The sequence below is a fragment of the Pholcus phalangioides genome, unplaced genomic scaffold (assembly GCF_987345545.1).
Source record: "Pholcus phalangioides strain wild (caught in Gottingen) unplaced genomic scaffold, Ppha-v1.0 ptg000015l_1, whole genome shotgun sequence".
Taxonomy (NCBI): Eukaryota; Metazoa; Arthropoda; class Arachnida; order Araneae; family Pholcidae; genus Pholcus; species Pholcus phalangioides.
This window is the reverse complement of record NW_028301608.1, coordinates 18,954,277-18,972,277: the sequence shown is the minus strand read 5'-3', so window position 1 is coordinate 18,972,277 and position 18,001 is coordinate 18,954,277. Positions and strand designations below refer to the sequence as shown.

General features: G+C 38.8%; 1 protein-coding gene across 1 annotated transcript; it reads right to left on the bottom strand.

Annotated features, from left to right (window-relative positions):
• Positions 1–6,486: 6,486 nt before the first annotated feature.
• On the bottom strand, positions 6,487–8,281 carry LOC149075608 (ribonuclease H1-like). Its single transcript, XM_089243090.1, has one exon. The coding sequence runs from the start codon at positions 8,196–8,198 to the stop codon at positions 6,864–6,866; it is 1,335 nt and encodes a 444-aa protein (XP_089099216.1). The 5' UTR covers positions 8,199–8,281; the 3' UTR covers positions 6,487–6,863.
• Positions 8,282–18,001: the final 9,720 nt, after the last annotated feature.

The window sequence follows — 18,001 nt, the reverse complement described above, 5'->3', positions numbered from 1 at the left end:
TCAGTGCTGAATTTTCACCAATTTTGTGTTAATTCTGTGTGTTCCAAATTTTTCGTACGGATATTTCTCAGCATTTTCCTGTATATTCTGAAAGAATGGATGACGCTGTACCCGCAACATAGGAGGAGATCGACTTGTAAGTCTGGGGGGGGGGGGCACGGTCATTATTGCTGGGGGAGCACGATGATGATGATGTGTCAATTCATATATATATATATATACATTGACAGATCAGTCGACTCCACCTCTGATGCTGGGGGGGGGGGGCAGTTTTTCCCTCCCCATGAGCCACAAAATATATAAAATCGGGGTAGAGGGAAGTCCTAAACATTTTTGATGTCCTGAAATTGTTAAGACGCAACTGGCCCAGCTATTATTTTGCACTTGGTTCCGCGTCTGGTAAGGACAGCCCTATATATTCACGATTTCATTGGAATCTCTGAAATTGTTCACAATTAAATATTCATTAAAACAATGGTTCCTAAAGTAGATGCCGTGACATGTTTTGAAAGTGAAATCGTACGTTGAACGCATAGTAATAATTAGAGCCCGGATTACATATTACCATATTTTGGCCTTTTTTAGCATTAATGCATATAAATGCATAAAATTGAAGAATTTTCAGAATAAGTGCATATTTTTGGAAGTTTATTTAAGCGTAATCACTTGTTTATGATTTTTAAAATAAATATTGCTAATAATGCAGTAAAGCCTCTCTTTTGCGTTCACCGGCGGGATAAAAAAATTCGTTCGTAAAAGAGGAGTGGCCGTTGACCTGGGATTTGAAATGTATACTTCTAATATACAAGGGGAAAATATTAGTTGGCCGTAAAAGAAGTGTGACCGCATTTGACAGGTGTCCGTTAAGGGGAGGGGGGGGGGGGAGGTTTACTATTATTTTTATAACATCGGTTTTTCTGCCGCAGATGAAATTTAGTGAATTAATAGAAATGTTCGTATTTTTTTTTCCAAATATCAAGTATTCTATTATTAAGGCTATTTCTGGAGATATGTCAAAAGCGTTAAATTTTTTCAGAAATAGTGTTGAAATTCTTTTGTTACTGGTACTTCGTTACTGAGCAGCTACAACAAACCAGAAATTAAAAATGCCTAAATAAAAAATGTGTAGAAGTTTTTTGCATTTGCAGGTATATGTGGGGGATATTTTTGTAAATGAAATATATGCACTAAGAAATAGAAAATATTCATTTTAAAACTTTTTCATGATTTTTTATCGTATATTTTAGGTTTTAATGCATATTTTGGCATTTTTGAGTGCATATTTTGGCATTTTTGAGTGCATATTTTTAGAGCATATTTCGTCACTTTTTTAGTGCATTTTTGTATCAGCCACCTCGTTGGGCATTTTGCCTGTTGTGGCGTTGTATTTGTATATAATCCGTGCTCTAGTAATAATAATAAGTTCATGATTCCTACAGTGTGTCACGGTGATGGATGATAGCAGTGGCGTCAGAGTAGGGCCAAAATTAAAGAGAGGGTAGGGTGTCTGGTGCCAAGGGCGCTGGACAGGGCTCTGAGAGTTTACTCTTGAAACCACTCTTGGGTTTGGCGACAGATCCGCACGTTGCATTTCCGCATGGGGGATTTGGACACATTTCCGTACAATGAAGCACCTTCTTAAATATTTTCCTTTTTTTCTTTCTATATACCCCTATTTTCTTTCATTCCCTTCCATATTCAGTGTATCCACATCACATTGTTAAAGTTCATTCAACCATTTTTTATCACTAGAGGGGGGGGGGGGGGAGGGACGTCGAATTTTTTTGGAATATTTCACTCAAAACTATTTTTTAACCTATAGATTTTACGGGAAAGTTGCCAAAGTTGTGATTATGCATAGTCACTGATCACCTTGGTACATTCGATAACTTTTAATGAGTTTATCACTTTCTACGGCGGTTATATCCATAATTCCCAATTAAAGTCTGTATATTTAATAAAAGTAAAAAAAAAAAAAAAAAAAAAAACCGAATTAGAACTTCTGTTCTTTTCATTTAACCAGTTTATTAGTTTGCGATACATCCACGACCAATAATTTATCGATTTAAAATCTGAATATTTGTTTTCTCCAAATCGACAGTTTTGTTGTTCCGTCCATTTCGTCTAGAATAAATGGTTTGAAGGTTTACGTCCTAAAATTTATCACACATAAATAGCAGTTAAATAATAACCGAAAATTTACCTGCAAAATACTTCGTTTATTAATTCGAAAATAATTCCACGCTATAATGAAAAAGCATGAAGAATATTTCGGTTGAAAAAGGGAGAAACATGGTTGATAAAATCTAATTAGCTATGAAGTATTGTAATCATTTTCACTTTGAATATTTTGTTATTCTCGGGTTATACATACAACCCCCTTATAACTTCGGTCCACTTATGGTAGAGCAGAAAATAAGGAAGAAACAGGAAGAAAAACAGAAAAAAGAAATACCTTTGTTTTCGCAACTGCGGGAATAGACTGCAGATTTATCCCCAAATTCCCCATATGCGGAACTGTCTATACCAGGGGTTCTCAAACTGTGCACCGTGACGTCCGGAGCGGTGACTCTGACAAATGTTTTTCGAAAATGCTCTGTGTTAAACAGCTCTGGAGAGCTGGCAGAGCTCGCGGATAAGCATTAAATAAGGGGATAGGACAACACCTTCTAGAGCAGCCGTTCTCAACCGGTGCTCCGCGGAGCCCTTGGGGCTCTTTGTGCACTCTCCAGGGGCTCCACGGCAGCTCTAGGAAAATGAAAAAACCAATAAAATTAAAAAAATAATAATTATAAATATTTTTAAATAGTAAAAATAAATCAGCAACTTCGATGAATAATTAAAAAATTATCCTATGGGGCTCCGTCATAGAATTTTTTACTTGAAAGGTCTCCGCGAGTCAAAAAAGGTTGGGAACCGCTGTTCTAGAGCAAGCCTTCTGCTGCTTTAGAAGGTATTGGATGGGAACGTCTCGGGTGGAAAAGTTTGAGCCCTGTTTGAGTCTATACACCTACTCTTGTTCCGTGAAAAATTACGAGAGGAAGCGCACAAAATGGACACCAAATTGCAAATAACGACAGAGTGAATTTTCGTTTCTAGTTGCGGCTCTGCGTCGGAGCTGGAAGGTGTTTTGGAGAGCTCGAGCAATACCTTCTAGAGCAGAAGGTGTTGGCTAGAGCACCCAAGGATATTTGTAGAACGGGTCCGAGCATCTCCAGCATTATAATGTGATCCTCACATATCTTGGACCGGGATCCCATGATGTTAAGATGGCCCTGGTAAACACACACATCCATGCCCGAGCTGGGATTCGAACCCGAACCTGCACAGTCAAAGGTTAGCATCAGAGGCGGATTTAACGGCGGGCGCATCGGGCGCGCGCCCGGGCCCAGACTTCCAAAGAGCCCCGAAAAATGAAAATTCCACACTTTATTCTAATTTAAGGGGTCCTTTAAGGGGCGACTTTAATCCGCCACTGGTTAGCACCCTAACCACTCTACTGCCAAGCGTCGTCATTCAGAAATCCAGAAGCACTGACTGTGAACATCATCAAAAGAAGAGCACCCTTTCAGCCAGTTTCGCATACCAATACATGAGATCAGGATGATTTCAATCTATGAATATGCATGTGTACAACGTGTTTAATTGGAATTGCTGGTCAAGTGCTCGTGAGCACGAAATCGGACACGAGCATCGAGTTCTCTGGGTGGTTCAGGGAGCATGGTGCTCGCGAGTAACGGTTGAAGATGCCTGTCCTATATGAAACTCAAGATGAGCACCCACTGGCAGGGCCGCAACTATAGATGCTTGGACAGCCGGGGCAAGCACGCGCATTTTAGCGCCCCGTTATAATGTAGGAGAGATGACAGGGTGAAATTTACGCCCCCCGTAGTCAAGCACCCAGCAGTGCCGTCTTAACGAATAATGGGCCCACCCGGGGGGGGGGGGGGATGGGGTGGCTCACAAATATGACATCTGGTGGAAATCTTTGAGAATAACATGTAAATTGATGGACAAACATTCTTACAAAATCAAGGCGGAAGTGAGAGTCCTAACATTTTTGGTGCCCCAAAATTGCCAAGACGCACCTTGAACTGCGTCTGGTAAGGGCAGCCCTGAAATACATTCAAATTTGGTTTTCTCTGCGAATCATCCAGTTTGAATTTATACGATTTTTTTTTGCTGAAAATTTTCTGGTACCTTCTCTAACTCCCTCTTATTACTGCGGCCATACTGGTAGCACATCCCTACCGCCGACGGCCCTGTTGAAGTGATTCTTCTGCGACCCTCTTACCAGGATATTTCTATAGAAATATTAATTGCCGACCACATGGGCGGAGATACGTGGGGGGGGGGGGGGCATTGCCCCCCACAGCGTTAAAGGCGAAATTGACTGATCTAATGTATATATGCATATGTGAATTGACATCATCATGCCCTCCCCCCGGCCTTCCAAGTCTATCTCCGCCTATGGCCGACAAATTTTTACTTTCTGGAAAATTATAACCACAGGCTGATTTATGGTTTTGCCACATAATTTTTTCATTCTTGTCTAATTTTCTTGACCGCTCATTCTGAAGACTTGCCGAACTAGGTTACAGCCCACTTCGCCCTCCGCACCCAGTAAATAAGCTTCTGTCTGCAGGTCACTAAGTACAGAAAAGATTGCTTTGCACAAATATAGTAACGAGAATACACATAAGTACGTCTATCCTTATTTTTCTATATGGTCACTCACATGCTTGCACATCTTGGTAAATCATTTGGTCGCTTACCGACTTATGGTCTTTTGTTCTCTAGGTCACTCTTTGGATCATTCACATGCTTGCACACTGTTTTGGTCACTCGCATGTTTGTACTCTCTAAATCAGTGCGTGTGAACTCGCCGGGCCCTTCTTCAACAAACATCAAATCTGGCGTATCGTTATATTGCAATTTACTGCCATTAATGAGATGGGTTGGAAATGAAGGCGCTGTTTATCGGTGGTCACCTCAAGCTCGTTAGGGAAGATATCTTATCTATAACCTCCCTCGGGTTTGAACCTGGGACTGTGACGGCAACCGTCACAATGGCAGACGAGCATCTTACCACCACGCCACTCTGGCGCTGAAAACCGCTTTTCCCTGGCATCAGTGAAACCAGGCCGTGAGTAATTATTTTAATCCAGCATTTTTATTCCTCAATACTCGTGTTTGCGCCGGGCCTTCCACTCACAAAAAAATTCAACCGGGTTGCGGGATTCTAAAGGTTGAGAACCATTGCTATCACTCTTTTTGTCATTCACCGAACTAGTCTCTCACTCTTTAGGCCACTCATTTGGCGCTCACGATTCCCCCCGTTTTCTATGATTGCTATGATATGCACTGTCTAATTTTTCTTTTGGTTACTAACATGCCAGCACACTTCATTGGTCGTTCTTTTGGCCGCTTATCGACCTGTTCCTTTACAGTCAAGATCACTCTTTGCTCACTCACATGCTTGCAAACTCTCTAGGTCCTCACTGATCTAGTCCCTCCGCTCTAGGCAGAGACGGATTTAACGGCGGGCGCACCGGGGCCCCGACTTTTAAAGGGCCTCGAAAAACACAAACTTCACTTTTCTTCTAATTCAAGGAGTCCAATATTTTCTTTTGCGCCCGGGGCCTCAACAGACTTTAATCCGCTACCGGCTCTAGGTCACTATTTTGGCCACTCACATACTTGCAAACTCTGTAGACTGATCAAGTTCCTCGGTAGACGCGCATTAATGGTTTAAAACCAGTAAGCTATTATAGAAAAATTTTGTCCCCCTTCTCTTACTATAATTTTCTTGACCATCCCTTCCTAAAATTTGCCGTCCGCTATATATATATAGCCCCTCCAAGAAATATATAGGCTATATAGTAGCCTAGGCATAGCCAGGGTAACAACTGGGGGGGGGGGGAAGAGTGTTGTTCCCTGAGTGCTGGACCAGAGACAGCACAAATTTCACCCTTTTACCCCTCTTCCAACATTGCAGGGGACCCAAAACGTGTTAATTTTATTTTCTCTTATAAAGAGCAAATTGTTGTGATCACTTCGTTCAAAAGCTGCAATAGATATGTTTTCAATTTAAAACTGTTAAAAAGTTATTTTAAGGAAAAAAATTGATGCAGAAGGTTTTCATTATATAAGGAGATGATATGCCACACCAAAAATCATATATATTTGTTTGAAAATTCCAGTATGTCAATGCTAATCATTTAATAGCAGCATAAAGTTTGCAAAGTCTGGAATCCTAGAGATAGTGTCAACACAAGCAACCAACAGTTAAAGATTTTGAAAAATACCAGCCATTTTCCCAAACAAACGGGAGTCCTTACATCGTTGCTGTGAGGCTTGCATCAGGAATTGAAATTTTGAAGAATTTTTTGTACGTGTTCGTACATAGTGACCCATGTTTGCGCATGCCATTTTTTTATCTTTTGATTATGCTTCAAGTAAATAATATTCAATTATTTCGCCACGTCAAGTGCTTATTCATATTTATTGGTCTTGATTACAGCATTTCTTTCCCATGATCCTTAATAAGAATTTATAGGATATCACAAAATAATTGCTTAGATCTCTTTGGTTCCTCCTTATTAATGAAATTGGGCAGTATAAAAAAAAAAATTACAATTGAATTTCTGAATGCAGTGTTCATAAATTACTATGAAAAGATATCAAATTTAACGCATGCATTTATTTTCAGCAAGACTAGCTTTTCTCGCAAACATAATTAACATTAAACATATATAAAGAAAATAAGAAAAATTCATACAAAAATACACTTATAGTTTTCACGCAATTTTGAAGATTTTTTCTCAATGTGGAAATACACCTTGGTCATACGCACTGCTATTTCAGGTTAAACAAATAAACGAATCACTTGTATTCTTCCGCGCTCCTTCTACAGCAAGGCGATCTGCTTCGACATTCCCAGGATTGTTGTCGTGGGCTTTGATGTATATGAACTCAACGTTTAACCCTTCTTTGGCTCTATCCAGTTCAATAAAGTCATCTTTGTTCTTGACTGGTTCGCCAGAAGAAAGCTTCCAACCATTCTTCTTCCACTTCCTTATCCAGTCTGTGATGCCATGTATAAGGAACTGGCTATCCGTGTAGAGTTTTATGTTCTTGTAACCGACCTGTTTGGCCTGCCTCAGAGCATGAATAGCGGCGAATATCTCAGCTCTGTTGTTGGTTTGGCGACCAGGAAGACGCATGCTGGTATTCAATGGATGGTTCGGGCCCCAATACACTCCAATCCCAGCTGCTGCGCCAACTCTACCATTCCTCGAACTAGCGCCGTCGGTGAAAACTGTGATGACACGGTTGGGGTCAACTTTTAGATCTTGCACTTTGAATTCCGTGGTGTCCTCCTCCTCGACATCAGCGAAATCATTATTAATCTCAATATGTTTCGCTGCTCTGCGGCCAACCTTCTTGATGCCGCCAGTTCTGACATATTCCATGGCATCGTCTTCGTTCTCGAACTTGCGATACGAAGCATTTTTAAAATCTCTGATTTGCCTTTCACATTCTGTCCACGTGGTGTACAAGCCTGGGTTGTGCCCTCTATGGACAGCATAATAAGCTTCCCTACGACCCCACGAGGAAGACGGTACCAGAACCTTTTGAGGTGACTGCGGCGTCTCTGAAGAGAAAGCTGCGATGACAGAATCTATATTCATGGAATTTAATTCGGGCTCGTCAAAGATATCGAACTCTGAATATTTCCGTTTCGTGGAAACATTTATAGGATTACTGAAACTAACATTTTTAGGATTACTGAAACTAACATTTTTAGGATTACTGAAACTAACATTTTTAGGATTCTCTACCGATATTCCGGATCCCCCATATCTGGAATTCTCCTCCGATATTCCGGATCCCCCATATCTGGAATTCTCCTCGGATTTTCCGGATCCACCATTTTCAGGATCCTCCTTGGAGTTGGCTTCAGATCCAATGAACTTCAAGGCTTCTTTCTTGGACCTGAACTTCTTGAACGAAGCTCCGGGAAATCCGTGAACTTGGGCATTGCATTCATCCCACGTACTGTAGATACCCGGAGCACGGCCACGTCGAACTGCATAGTAACCCGGGGGGGCCATCGCATCACACAATGTAGCCGAAAATACTTTAGAAATTCTACGCTGTATAAAGCTATGAAAGTATAAAAGGCTTTTATTCATGAATCGGGGAATTTAATTCATGTTTGAGAATTCACCTGATCAACAAACCGTCACATGAATGCATTGTTTACATCGGATTTCAAATAAAACGGCCTTTGTAACAGCTGTTACTTGCGATTTTACAAGCATTGGCTTGACTTGACTTCAATGATTAGTGTCCTCTATACCTGCTGGGGCAAAGCGGCTAGGACAATTGATAAAAAACCACTGAGCTATAAGTAAAATTTACTTATAGCTCAGTGTAAAAAGCACAGGCATTTTATAACACAAGCGTTGGAAGATCCGTAAAACATTTTCTTCTTGTTCTTCAATTATACAGGGCTTTATGGCCGAGGGCCGTCCCCTGTATGAGAAAAAGTTATACTTTATACGTTATACCAGATGGTTGATGTTGTCCTACTCACCGACGCTTTTGTGTGATTTCAACAGCCGAGAGGGTATTTTGTAGGTGGTTCGGTGTTAAAAAAAAAAAAAAAATTTTCTGCTTTATATTTTATTTTAATTTTTTTTTTCCTTCTCGCTTCAAAGTGAATTTTTATACAGTTAAATAAAGGCTTAGTTACCCCACGTGGTCATGTTGTTTGTAAGATGAAAACAATGGTAAACTAATTCAATTTATGGTTGAAGGTGCCAAAGAGTTCCCGAAAACCATGTGTTCTGCCAAGGCGGATTCCTTTTCTTCGGCCAACAAAGGTAAGGTGCCCAGCCTTTCTAATGTTTGGTCGTCCTCGATTTGTGATGCTGAAATCATCGATCTTATTGAACCTGCGTGTTTGTATACTATCAAATTTTCGGGTCCGGTAGCCGTTCCGAAAACAAGACCTATTGAACTGAAAAAATTTATATGTGGCCAAATCTCTAATTCCAAAGATATTCATGAAATCCGCTTCACACGTGCTGGTGAGCTTCTTATCACCACAGGTAATCCACAAATTGCGAAGGAGTTCTTAAACATTGAGAATATATTTGATATTCCGGTTAAACCTTTCCTTCTTACGGAATCCATCTCATCTAAGTTTGTGCTCAATAATGTTCCTACTGATATTCCAGTCAGCGAGATTGCTGAAGAGCTTCTTGGTGAAAACCTCCATGTTATCAGTCGTCGTCGTATCATCATAGACAATAATCCTTTACACACAGTATTAGTTACGATTCTTGGTAAAAGTATACCAAGTGAGGTAAAACTGTGGTTCTTGATTTTCCATCCCCGTCGCTTCATCGATCATCCAAATCAATGCCCTAGATGTTTTAGTTACTCGCACCGAAAAAAATTTTGTAGAGCCCCTCTTCAATTGTGTAAAAAGTGTGGTGGTGATGACCATGTCTTTGAGCTATGTCAAAATTCAGTTTCTTGTATAAACTGCAAAGCTTCACACCTAGCCACTGACCGGAATTGTTCGTCATTTATTTTTGAAGCTAAAGTCCTCAAATACAAAGCTGAAAACCACGTCCCTATAAATATCGCACGCGCAAGGTGTAAATCAAATAATTCGTCGTATGCTGGTCGTGCTAATATTTCAACGTCGTCGGACATTAACTCTTTGAAACTTAAGATCATATCTCTGGTACATGAGGAAATAAATGCGCTTCGTGAAAACGTTCTCAAGGAGCTTACCTCCAGTCTCCAAGAATCCCTTCATAACTCTATTAGATCCTTGATACCGGTGATCGTGAATTCAGTTAAATCATCTCTCCAAAACACGTGCATGCCACCTTCAGGTGTAAATGTGGCCATGGAGGCCTCAGGTATTTTTTCAGGTATAAACTTTAATGACCCCCTTCCATCTGATGAAGATCCTGGTTCCAATAATTCTTGTACAATTGATTGTACCGATTCTCTCTTCTCGCCCGCGGCAAGAGCAAGGAAACGTCGAACATTAAAAAAAAAAAGGTTTTTTAAGCACCCCCCCCGGATTGTTATCAAGTAGATAATGTTGCCTTTATGTTTGTGTTCCCCCCCCCCTCTCTTGTTTTACTTTCCGCTTTCAGTGAAAAGAATTCATTGTTATCTTGTTAAAAATTTTTTTTTTTCCTCCCATCAGTCTGGGCTATTTTTAACAGATGTATTTTTTCCTTTTTTTTTTTTTATTATTATTAAATATATAATTTTTTTTACTTATTTCTCCTGATTGCTCCTAATGAATTATGTGACAGCAGTATTAAGGTTCTTTCATTGAATGTAAGGTACATTTCATTTTAATATTTATTGTTGTATTTTGATTCTTTGTTTTCGTAGTGTTTCGGCTAATGCGTGCTACTGTTTCTTTTGTTACTTATTTGCATGTGCATATGTATATATATAATTTTTTTTTCCTCCCTCTCCAGTTTTTTCCATACTCGTAACTTTGTACTGTTGTAATAATTTTTTTTTTCTTTCATTATCTGTTTAACTATGAGGCATTATTAATGCTTTTGTTATTGTCATTGTTTGTGAAAATGCTTTATTTGTGGTTCTTGCTATGATCGAGCATCTTCTTTCCTGTCAATTTTCTCCTCTATTTTTTCTCATGATCAGGGTATGGTCCTAGTAGCCGAGAGCCCTGTATAATTATTATTGTATTGTATTGTATACGTTATACCAAATACATAGAATAACATTACATGGTCAGCAATGTATTACGAAGTTCATTACGGCTTTTGCTGCCATCTAACCAATAATTCGGGAACTTCATTAATTAATTGCAAACAGAATGAAATAGGACTTATGCTGTTATCTATTATTCAAAGAATGAACGAAAAACTATCAACTATAAGTAGGGTGACCATACGTCCCGTATTTCCCGGGACAGTCCCGGTATTTTCTGTATTTTTGGTCGTCCCGACTTTTTCGCAAAAGTGTCCCGGTTTTTCCCGTATTTTACACGACGCTTACTTGAATTTTTATTCTTTATTGAAGTCAAAGATTGAAATTATTTTTCAACTAATAAACTATATTATGATAATTATAACTATAAATGAGAATATTTATCTCCCACATTTGTCTCGGTGAACGTTTTTTTCGTGAAATTCATTTTAATCCACTGCAATTTGCAGTAACGTTTCATTTCCCGCCATTGTGATTTTACCGTAATTTTAACAATATTTGGCAACTTTGCTCGGTTTTGGCGTCATTTTTGGCGATAATTGGCGATGTCCCGTATTTGGAATCTTAATGTCCCGTATTTCTCTCGAGGAAATATGGTCAGCCTAACTATAAGTATTATTAAGTTAGTATCAACTATAGTATTATTTTTATATCATAGATGGCAGCAACTTCTGTATAAAAAATTATTATTTTTTAAATAGTAGTAGCAGCACAGTTCCTTCTAGCTCAGTTAGTAGCAGTCGTCCGGATAATTTATGCCAATAAACATGTCGGTCCGCTTGTTGAATTTTCAAAGCCGTAATTTAATGTTCCTCACGATATGAGACTTTTTGGATCACGTGATACTTTCCTCTTTCTTGAGGGACATACAAGGCAACCAATATGGTGGCTTCCTGTGCGACTCATGAAAGAAACAAATCTGCATGAAAGAAACATAGAAATGAATCTTTTTTTTCTTCTTTTTAATGGCAGCTAGATATTTCGAAATTTTTTTCTAAGTTTAAGCTATCGATCTGCCCAGTTCCGCAAATAGAGGGGAGCAGGCGAGTCTGGTCAACACCTTCTAGAGCTGCTCTAGAAGGTATTGGTCTGGTGCTCCGGGCGCTAAACCAGAAGGGGGGGGGGGGGGCGCCGAATTCACCCTTTGACCGGTTATTGTACATTACAAGGGGCACCAAAATGCCGGCTTGCCCCGGATGACAAAATATCTAGTTGCGGCCCAAGTTGCCCTAGTTGCAACAATATAGATTGATGCAATTGGATATTATAAGACAATGCGGAGAATACGGATACATTAATTCTCATACTCGTGCTTGACAAGATATAAATAAAAAGTTGAAATCAATGTTATTGCATGGATATCCACCTCAAAAGTGGGTCTGGCTCATTATTTTATATTTAATTTTCTGGGCTACGTATCTCTAAGCGAACTCAATATTTCGAAAATCAAAAATTCAATTCAATTTTTAAAATTATTGATGTGGCGGAAAACCCCACTAAAAATTTCCGCATTTCTATGCTGCTGAAAAGATCAGGAAAGTGGCAGGACTCAACTGGATGGCTAAAGCATCAGACAGAGCAGAATGAAAAAAATTTAAAGACCTTCATCCAGCAGTGGATTGAAAATGGTTGTTGTTGATGATTGATGATGGAAATAAAACTTACATCTAATACCATTCTTGAAAACCAGACGGCAGTAAACTCATCGTCGAAAAAACATTTCTCACACTATCATATACAAATACAACGCCACAACAGGCAAAATGCCCAGCGAGGTGGCTGAGAAAAAGTTGCCCATAAAAATATGGATGTCATATAATTCAAAAATATAGCAACCCAATTAAAAATGCAATTAATAAAAAATTATAAACAATATATACACGTGATAAAATATTATGCAATGCCCATAAAGAATACTTATGGTTGTTTTATTCTAAGTATGGATAGCTTCTCGATCTACCCCAATATTTTTATCGTATTTCTTTTTAAACGTGTTACAATTTACTACCTCCGGGGATAAGCTATTCCATTTATTAACAACCCCCCAGATAGATCTATGATCTTTGATCATATGATATACTAATCATATAGATCAAAGTCGTACAGCTTTTGGTGACACTTGTTTTGAATCAAAGCTGACCATATTTATGCCAGTAATGTACGTGTAACTATGTATTTAATAATTACATGTACATTTGTGTAATAATGTATTTTATCTTTCAATAAATATCAGATGGCAGCAGTTGTTGCATAATCGGTTTAATTTTTTTTTATGACGGTTTCCCACTGAGCTACATAGAAACGCTATAAGCTTTTCTTATAGCTCAGTGCGGTTTCCCGTCTGTCGACGGATTGCACCAAAAAAACCCGATATTTAAACGTTAAATTAATATTGAAGAACTGAGCGAAAATGAACTATTGGTGCAGGGCTCCAAAATTTAGTAACCTCAAATTTAAACACCAAAAATTTAAAAGTGACTAACTAAACACCTTGAAACTTATTGGAGGCGGAGGAAACAGAACCTAATTGACAGGGCCGGAACTAGAGGGGGGGCAGGGGAGCCTACTGCCCTGGCGGCAAAATCCATAGAGAGGTAGTTTAAGGTGGGAACAAGGAACACTGTTATAAAGTTATTGAATTTTAAAGTTGCAAGAGCGGGAGGGGGGAAAAACCATGCCATTTGCCACAGGAGGCGAAAATCCTAGTTACGCTCCTGCCTCGTGATAATGAAATTTGATTAAAAGGTTTTTTTTTCGAAGATTATGCAGATTGGTAGGTACATTCAGGCTAGGTAGGGCCCCTTGGTCCTACTGAAAGTGCCTTCTCTGTTGTGGGGTCTTACTAACTTTCCAACTGATATGTCACGCGTTTTCCCATCATATTTTTTGCCTTAAATGCTTCTTTCATGGCCTCCCACATTCTGTAGCAGGGGCCCCTGGACTGGGATTATTGGTGGGAAACTGCCCAGCATATAAAGTATGGGACTACTTTTCGCCCTGCTTCAGAATTTTTTTTTGTTCTCGTCGGCCCTTAACTTAAGTCAAACTATATAGTATCCTATGTTATATTCATAGCATCCATCTATACCAATTAATATCGGTTCTGTTGCCTCCCCGAACGATTAAATAATTCCCCGGGGGCGATATTGCTGAATTTGGGAAACACTTTAGAAATAGTGCACCTACAAATGTGTTTGGGTGAAAGTTCAATGTAATTCATGACTTCCATACAGTAACGGATTAATATTTTGTGGGTGGAGGCAGTTAGTAGGAAGATGCAACAAACAGGGGGCCTAACGGAAAGCTTCCCCCTGCAGTGCTATCTTAACGCATGGGCCCATCCGGGCACAGCCGGAGGGGAACTTCAAGTATAGAGGGCCTCATAATAATCAGATCTGTATCAATGTCCGAGAATAATTTATGAAAATTAGAGGTAGGAGGCCTCAGAAAAATTACTTGGCCAAGGCCTATGATGGGCCTCTAGATATATATATATATATATTTATATTTATATCTTGTCAGGCACGAAAATGAGAATTAATGTCTCCGTATTGTCTTATACGCACCACCTGATTTCTGTGTAGGGGCGAGTGAGGCAAATAGTCCAGGGCCCAATAATTTTAGGGTGACCGAAATTCGGACACTGTATATCAGGGGTGGTCCACTTCTCTCTGTTTGAGGGCTAAAATAATGGCCAGACGCAGTGTCACGGACGCACCAGGGACAAAGTTCCGGAATATAAGGCGCATGCACGAGCGAAGAAAACTCCTGCATATAAGCCGCACCCAGTTGATTGCTTGCTATGGCTCTGGAGGCCACAAACATTTTGGCGGGATTCACTAACTAGTTAACTAAACTCTCAATTTAATAAAATACTAATTTCCAAATAATTATTAATGAACTATTAACTGAACTAGAAGGAATTATGAACTATTAACTGAACTAGAAGGAATTATGAACTATTAACTGAACAGGAATGAATTATGAACTATTAACTGAACTAGAAGGAATTATGAGCTACTAACTGAACTAGAATGAATTATGAACTATTAACTGAATGAATTATTCTTAATGATTTAAATGAATTATTAACTGAAAATATGCCCAGACCTCAGCCTAGGAAGGTGTATTGAATATACGTCAGTGAGCATGTATTTGTGGATGAGAAATATTGTAAAAATTGGGAAATTACAAATTGTTAGAGTTCCAAAAATACTGAGAAGAAAATATTGGATAAATAAAGTTTTTGGAGTTCAAAGACAACTCTTGGCTAAAAGCAGGGACGTCATTTCAACTTTTTCCGGGGGGGGGGGGGGGGCAAAGAACGTGTACTCAATGTATGTATATATATATATACATATCATTTTTAGTGTATTTTCAAAAGCCAGGCGCCCCCCCCCCCACCCAAATGACGGCTCTGGCTCAAAGTCGTATTAATTGACGAGAATATTCCCGGCTTCAGTAAGGAATTTGTCCAAACTGTTTTTTTATCCTCCTTTGAGCAGCATTTCATAATATCCTTCAGGCAGGACTTTGCAAACTCGAATACATGATATGTTGAGTTGGAACTGGCCGCGGAATCATCATCCGACTCCGAAAAAAAGACGGGTCCCCGTCATCAACATTGCATATGTATTAGTTATAGTACTTGGTCGGCTTCTAAGTCCTCACTGGCTAGAGCTTTTCCAACGCTGGGAGATCCACTCCATAAGTCCACTAGTCTGGACTTTCCACGTGCAGTCTTAAAAAAATTTTCACTGATGGCTCAATTTTGGACTATGCTTTCTTCATGGTTGCGAAACTTCTCCTAAGCACTTTGCGATAGAGATGTGATGTTGGTGTATCTTTTCTCCGAGTTTTCAAAAACGTGGTGAACCTAATCTTCTCCTGAGATTTTTTTTGGATGGGGTTTTTAGTCCTCAAATTGATATCGTCAGTTGCTCGCAGCTCAGCCAAATCTTTTTTATGTCCCTCACTTACTTTTTTTAGTTTTGATGACTGAAGTTTATTAGTTGTCAAGAAAAATTATTTATCTTTTTTTTCTTTCAGCAAATTATGAATGTTAATGCTTTTTTTTTTTTTTTTTTGAAGCCGAGCACAACTCAGGTCTATCGCCATGGGCAATTTTCTACCTAGTGAGTTGTGCCGGAAGTGTAAGTATGTGTACCTAACGGTCTGAGTGCGTATTTAGTGTTGTGTATGATTTTTTTTAGTGCTGCCATCTATATCTCAGAAGTGAAGTGAGTGTAGTGTAATGACTGAATATTTGTACTGTTTGTAGGACTGTTGCTCTCTGTGGCGAGACTTTTTAACGGGGAGATCGGCTCGCATTTGCGCCTTGAAGTTGGGAACCACAGAAAACCAACTTCAGCCGACCACCAGAATGTTAATGCTGTAACTATAGTGGAGAATGTTACTTCATAAAAGTTAAAAAATAGTAATAATGATGATTTTTGATATTTTGAAATTTGTTTTTCTGGCTTTCGTGCAATGCTTTTCTAGTTAGCTTTTTCCCCAACTTGACTGAATATTTTTGCCAATAGACCTTACAACACATTAGTTTTGAATTTTTGTCGAAAAAACTTCGATAGCTTCGATCACTTATAGTTAAAAAATTTTTCTGAGGGGTATTCTGCTCGTCGCGACATCCTGTCGGGGTTATCACTGACCTCCAATGATTGCGCAAGAAAACCTACAACTGCTGAAAGTTTCTGAAATGTGTGAATGTGTATTTTAAAAGGTTTTGTGTTTGTGTGATGAAAATGCAAATTGTTATTGTCAAATCTGAAATATTTTTTTTGTTCTACATTAACCACAATTTCGTCATTCGAAACTAATGAAAAAAATGTATAATAGTTTTTTGATTTTGTTGCTGGCCGTTAAAAACTGACTACGTGAGGGACACTTTTTTTAAAAACACAGTGATTTTCACAAAACAAGTGGGGTTTGAATAAAAGTACTGTATGAAATAAAGAAATCCAGTGAAATTTCTGAAATACCTCTAAAACTTTTTGAGATATTCTAAATTATGTCCTCAAAATTGACTCATTTTCAGTACTTACGCCAAACACTGTACACTAACAACCACACAATTTACTTGAATAATTTTTATCATGTATGTTTCTGTGACTGTTGTCTGTGCAGTGAACTAAAAGTTTTAAGATACATAAGATATTCTCTGAGAAATGGCAGTTTTCGTGAAACAATACGTGAATTTTCACAAAAAAATTCAATTTTTTTCAACAGCTGTAAAATATTGAATTCTTGACATATGGCAAAGATCCTAGTTCATTGCACAGCTAACATCATTAGGAACACTGTTGAATAATTTCATGAGAATATCTTGCATAGTGTTTGAGAAATTATGTTTCGCGTGAAATAAAGTAAGGAAAAAATGAATCCTCAAAAAACGCGTTTGAAAATTGTTTGTTGCCTTCGAAACCATTGTTCCAGATGATTTAAATCAACTATAACTTTGTTGCTACTTATTGCATGTGCAAGAATAAAATAGTTTTGGATTCTGCGTAAAACATTCTTCAAATGAATTTATAAAATCATTTTCGACAATTTTCGAAAAAATCGTCATTTGAACGTAGTCAGTTGACTTAAAAATCACATCGCGGTCCAGCTGTTGGCCACTCCGATGTATATTTATTGACCACCCATGACTGATCTTTGCAAAGATCTTTGACCAAAGTCTAAAGCGTCTATACTCAATACCACACTAGAAATATTCAGTGTGGTGCCATAATTCCTGCTTTGCTCAATGTCAGAGTTCGGCCTTGACCGAAAATCTCGGTGTAAAATGTATTTCATGGGGTAAAAAAGAAACGTTGAACATGACAGATATATGTAGGATTAACAGAATAAAATTTTTCTTTTTGATATCATTTCGAGCGTCCTACATTTTAGAAAATTCACACTTTCGTCCTCCATCTCAGGTTACCAGCATTTTTATTATACCCGAAGAATACATTAACCCAAGTTGCCTCAAAGCACAGCAGATACTATTCTAACCACAGCTTGTTCTAGGTTCTAGAGCTGTGATTCCTAGAGCTGTGTGTGGGAGTTAACGCCCCCCCTGGGGGCGATAGAATGTTCCGGGGGGGGGGGTGGTAGAAACTACGGGTATAACATAGAATCCTATGGGTTAGATTACGTTGGAGGAGGGGCGATGGAAGAAAAAAAATTTCTGAAGAAGGTGGCTATAAGACAAAAA

Excerpts from the sequence above, each read along its gene's own strand:
- LOC149075608 (XM_089243090.1), bottom strand. The coding sequence starts at position 8,198 with ATGAATAAAAGCCTTTTATACTTTCATAGCTTTATACAGCGTAGAATT.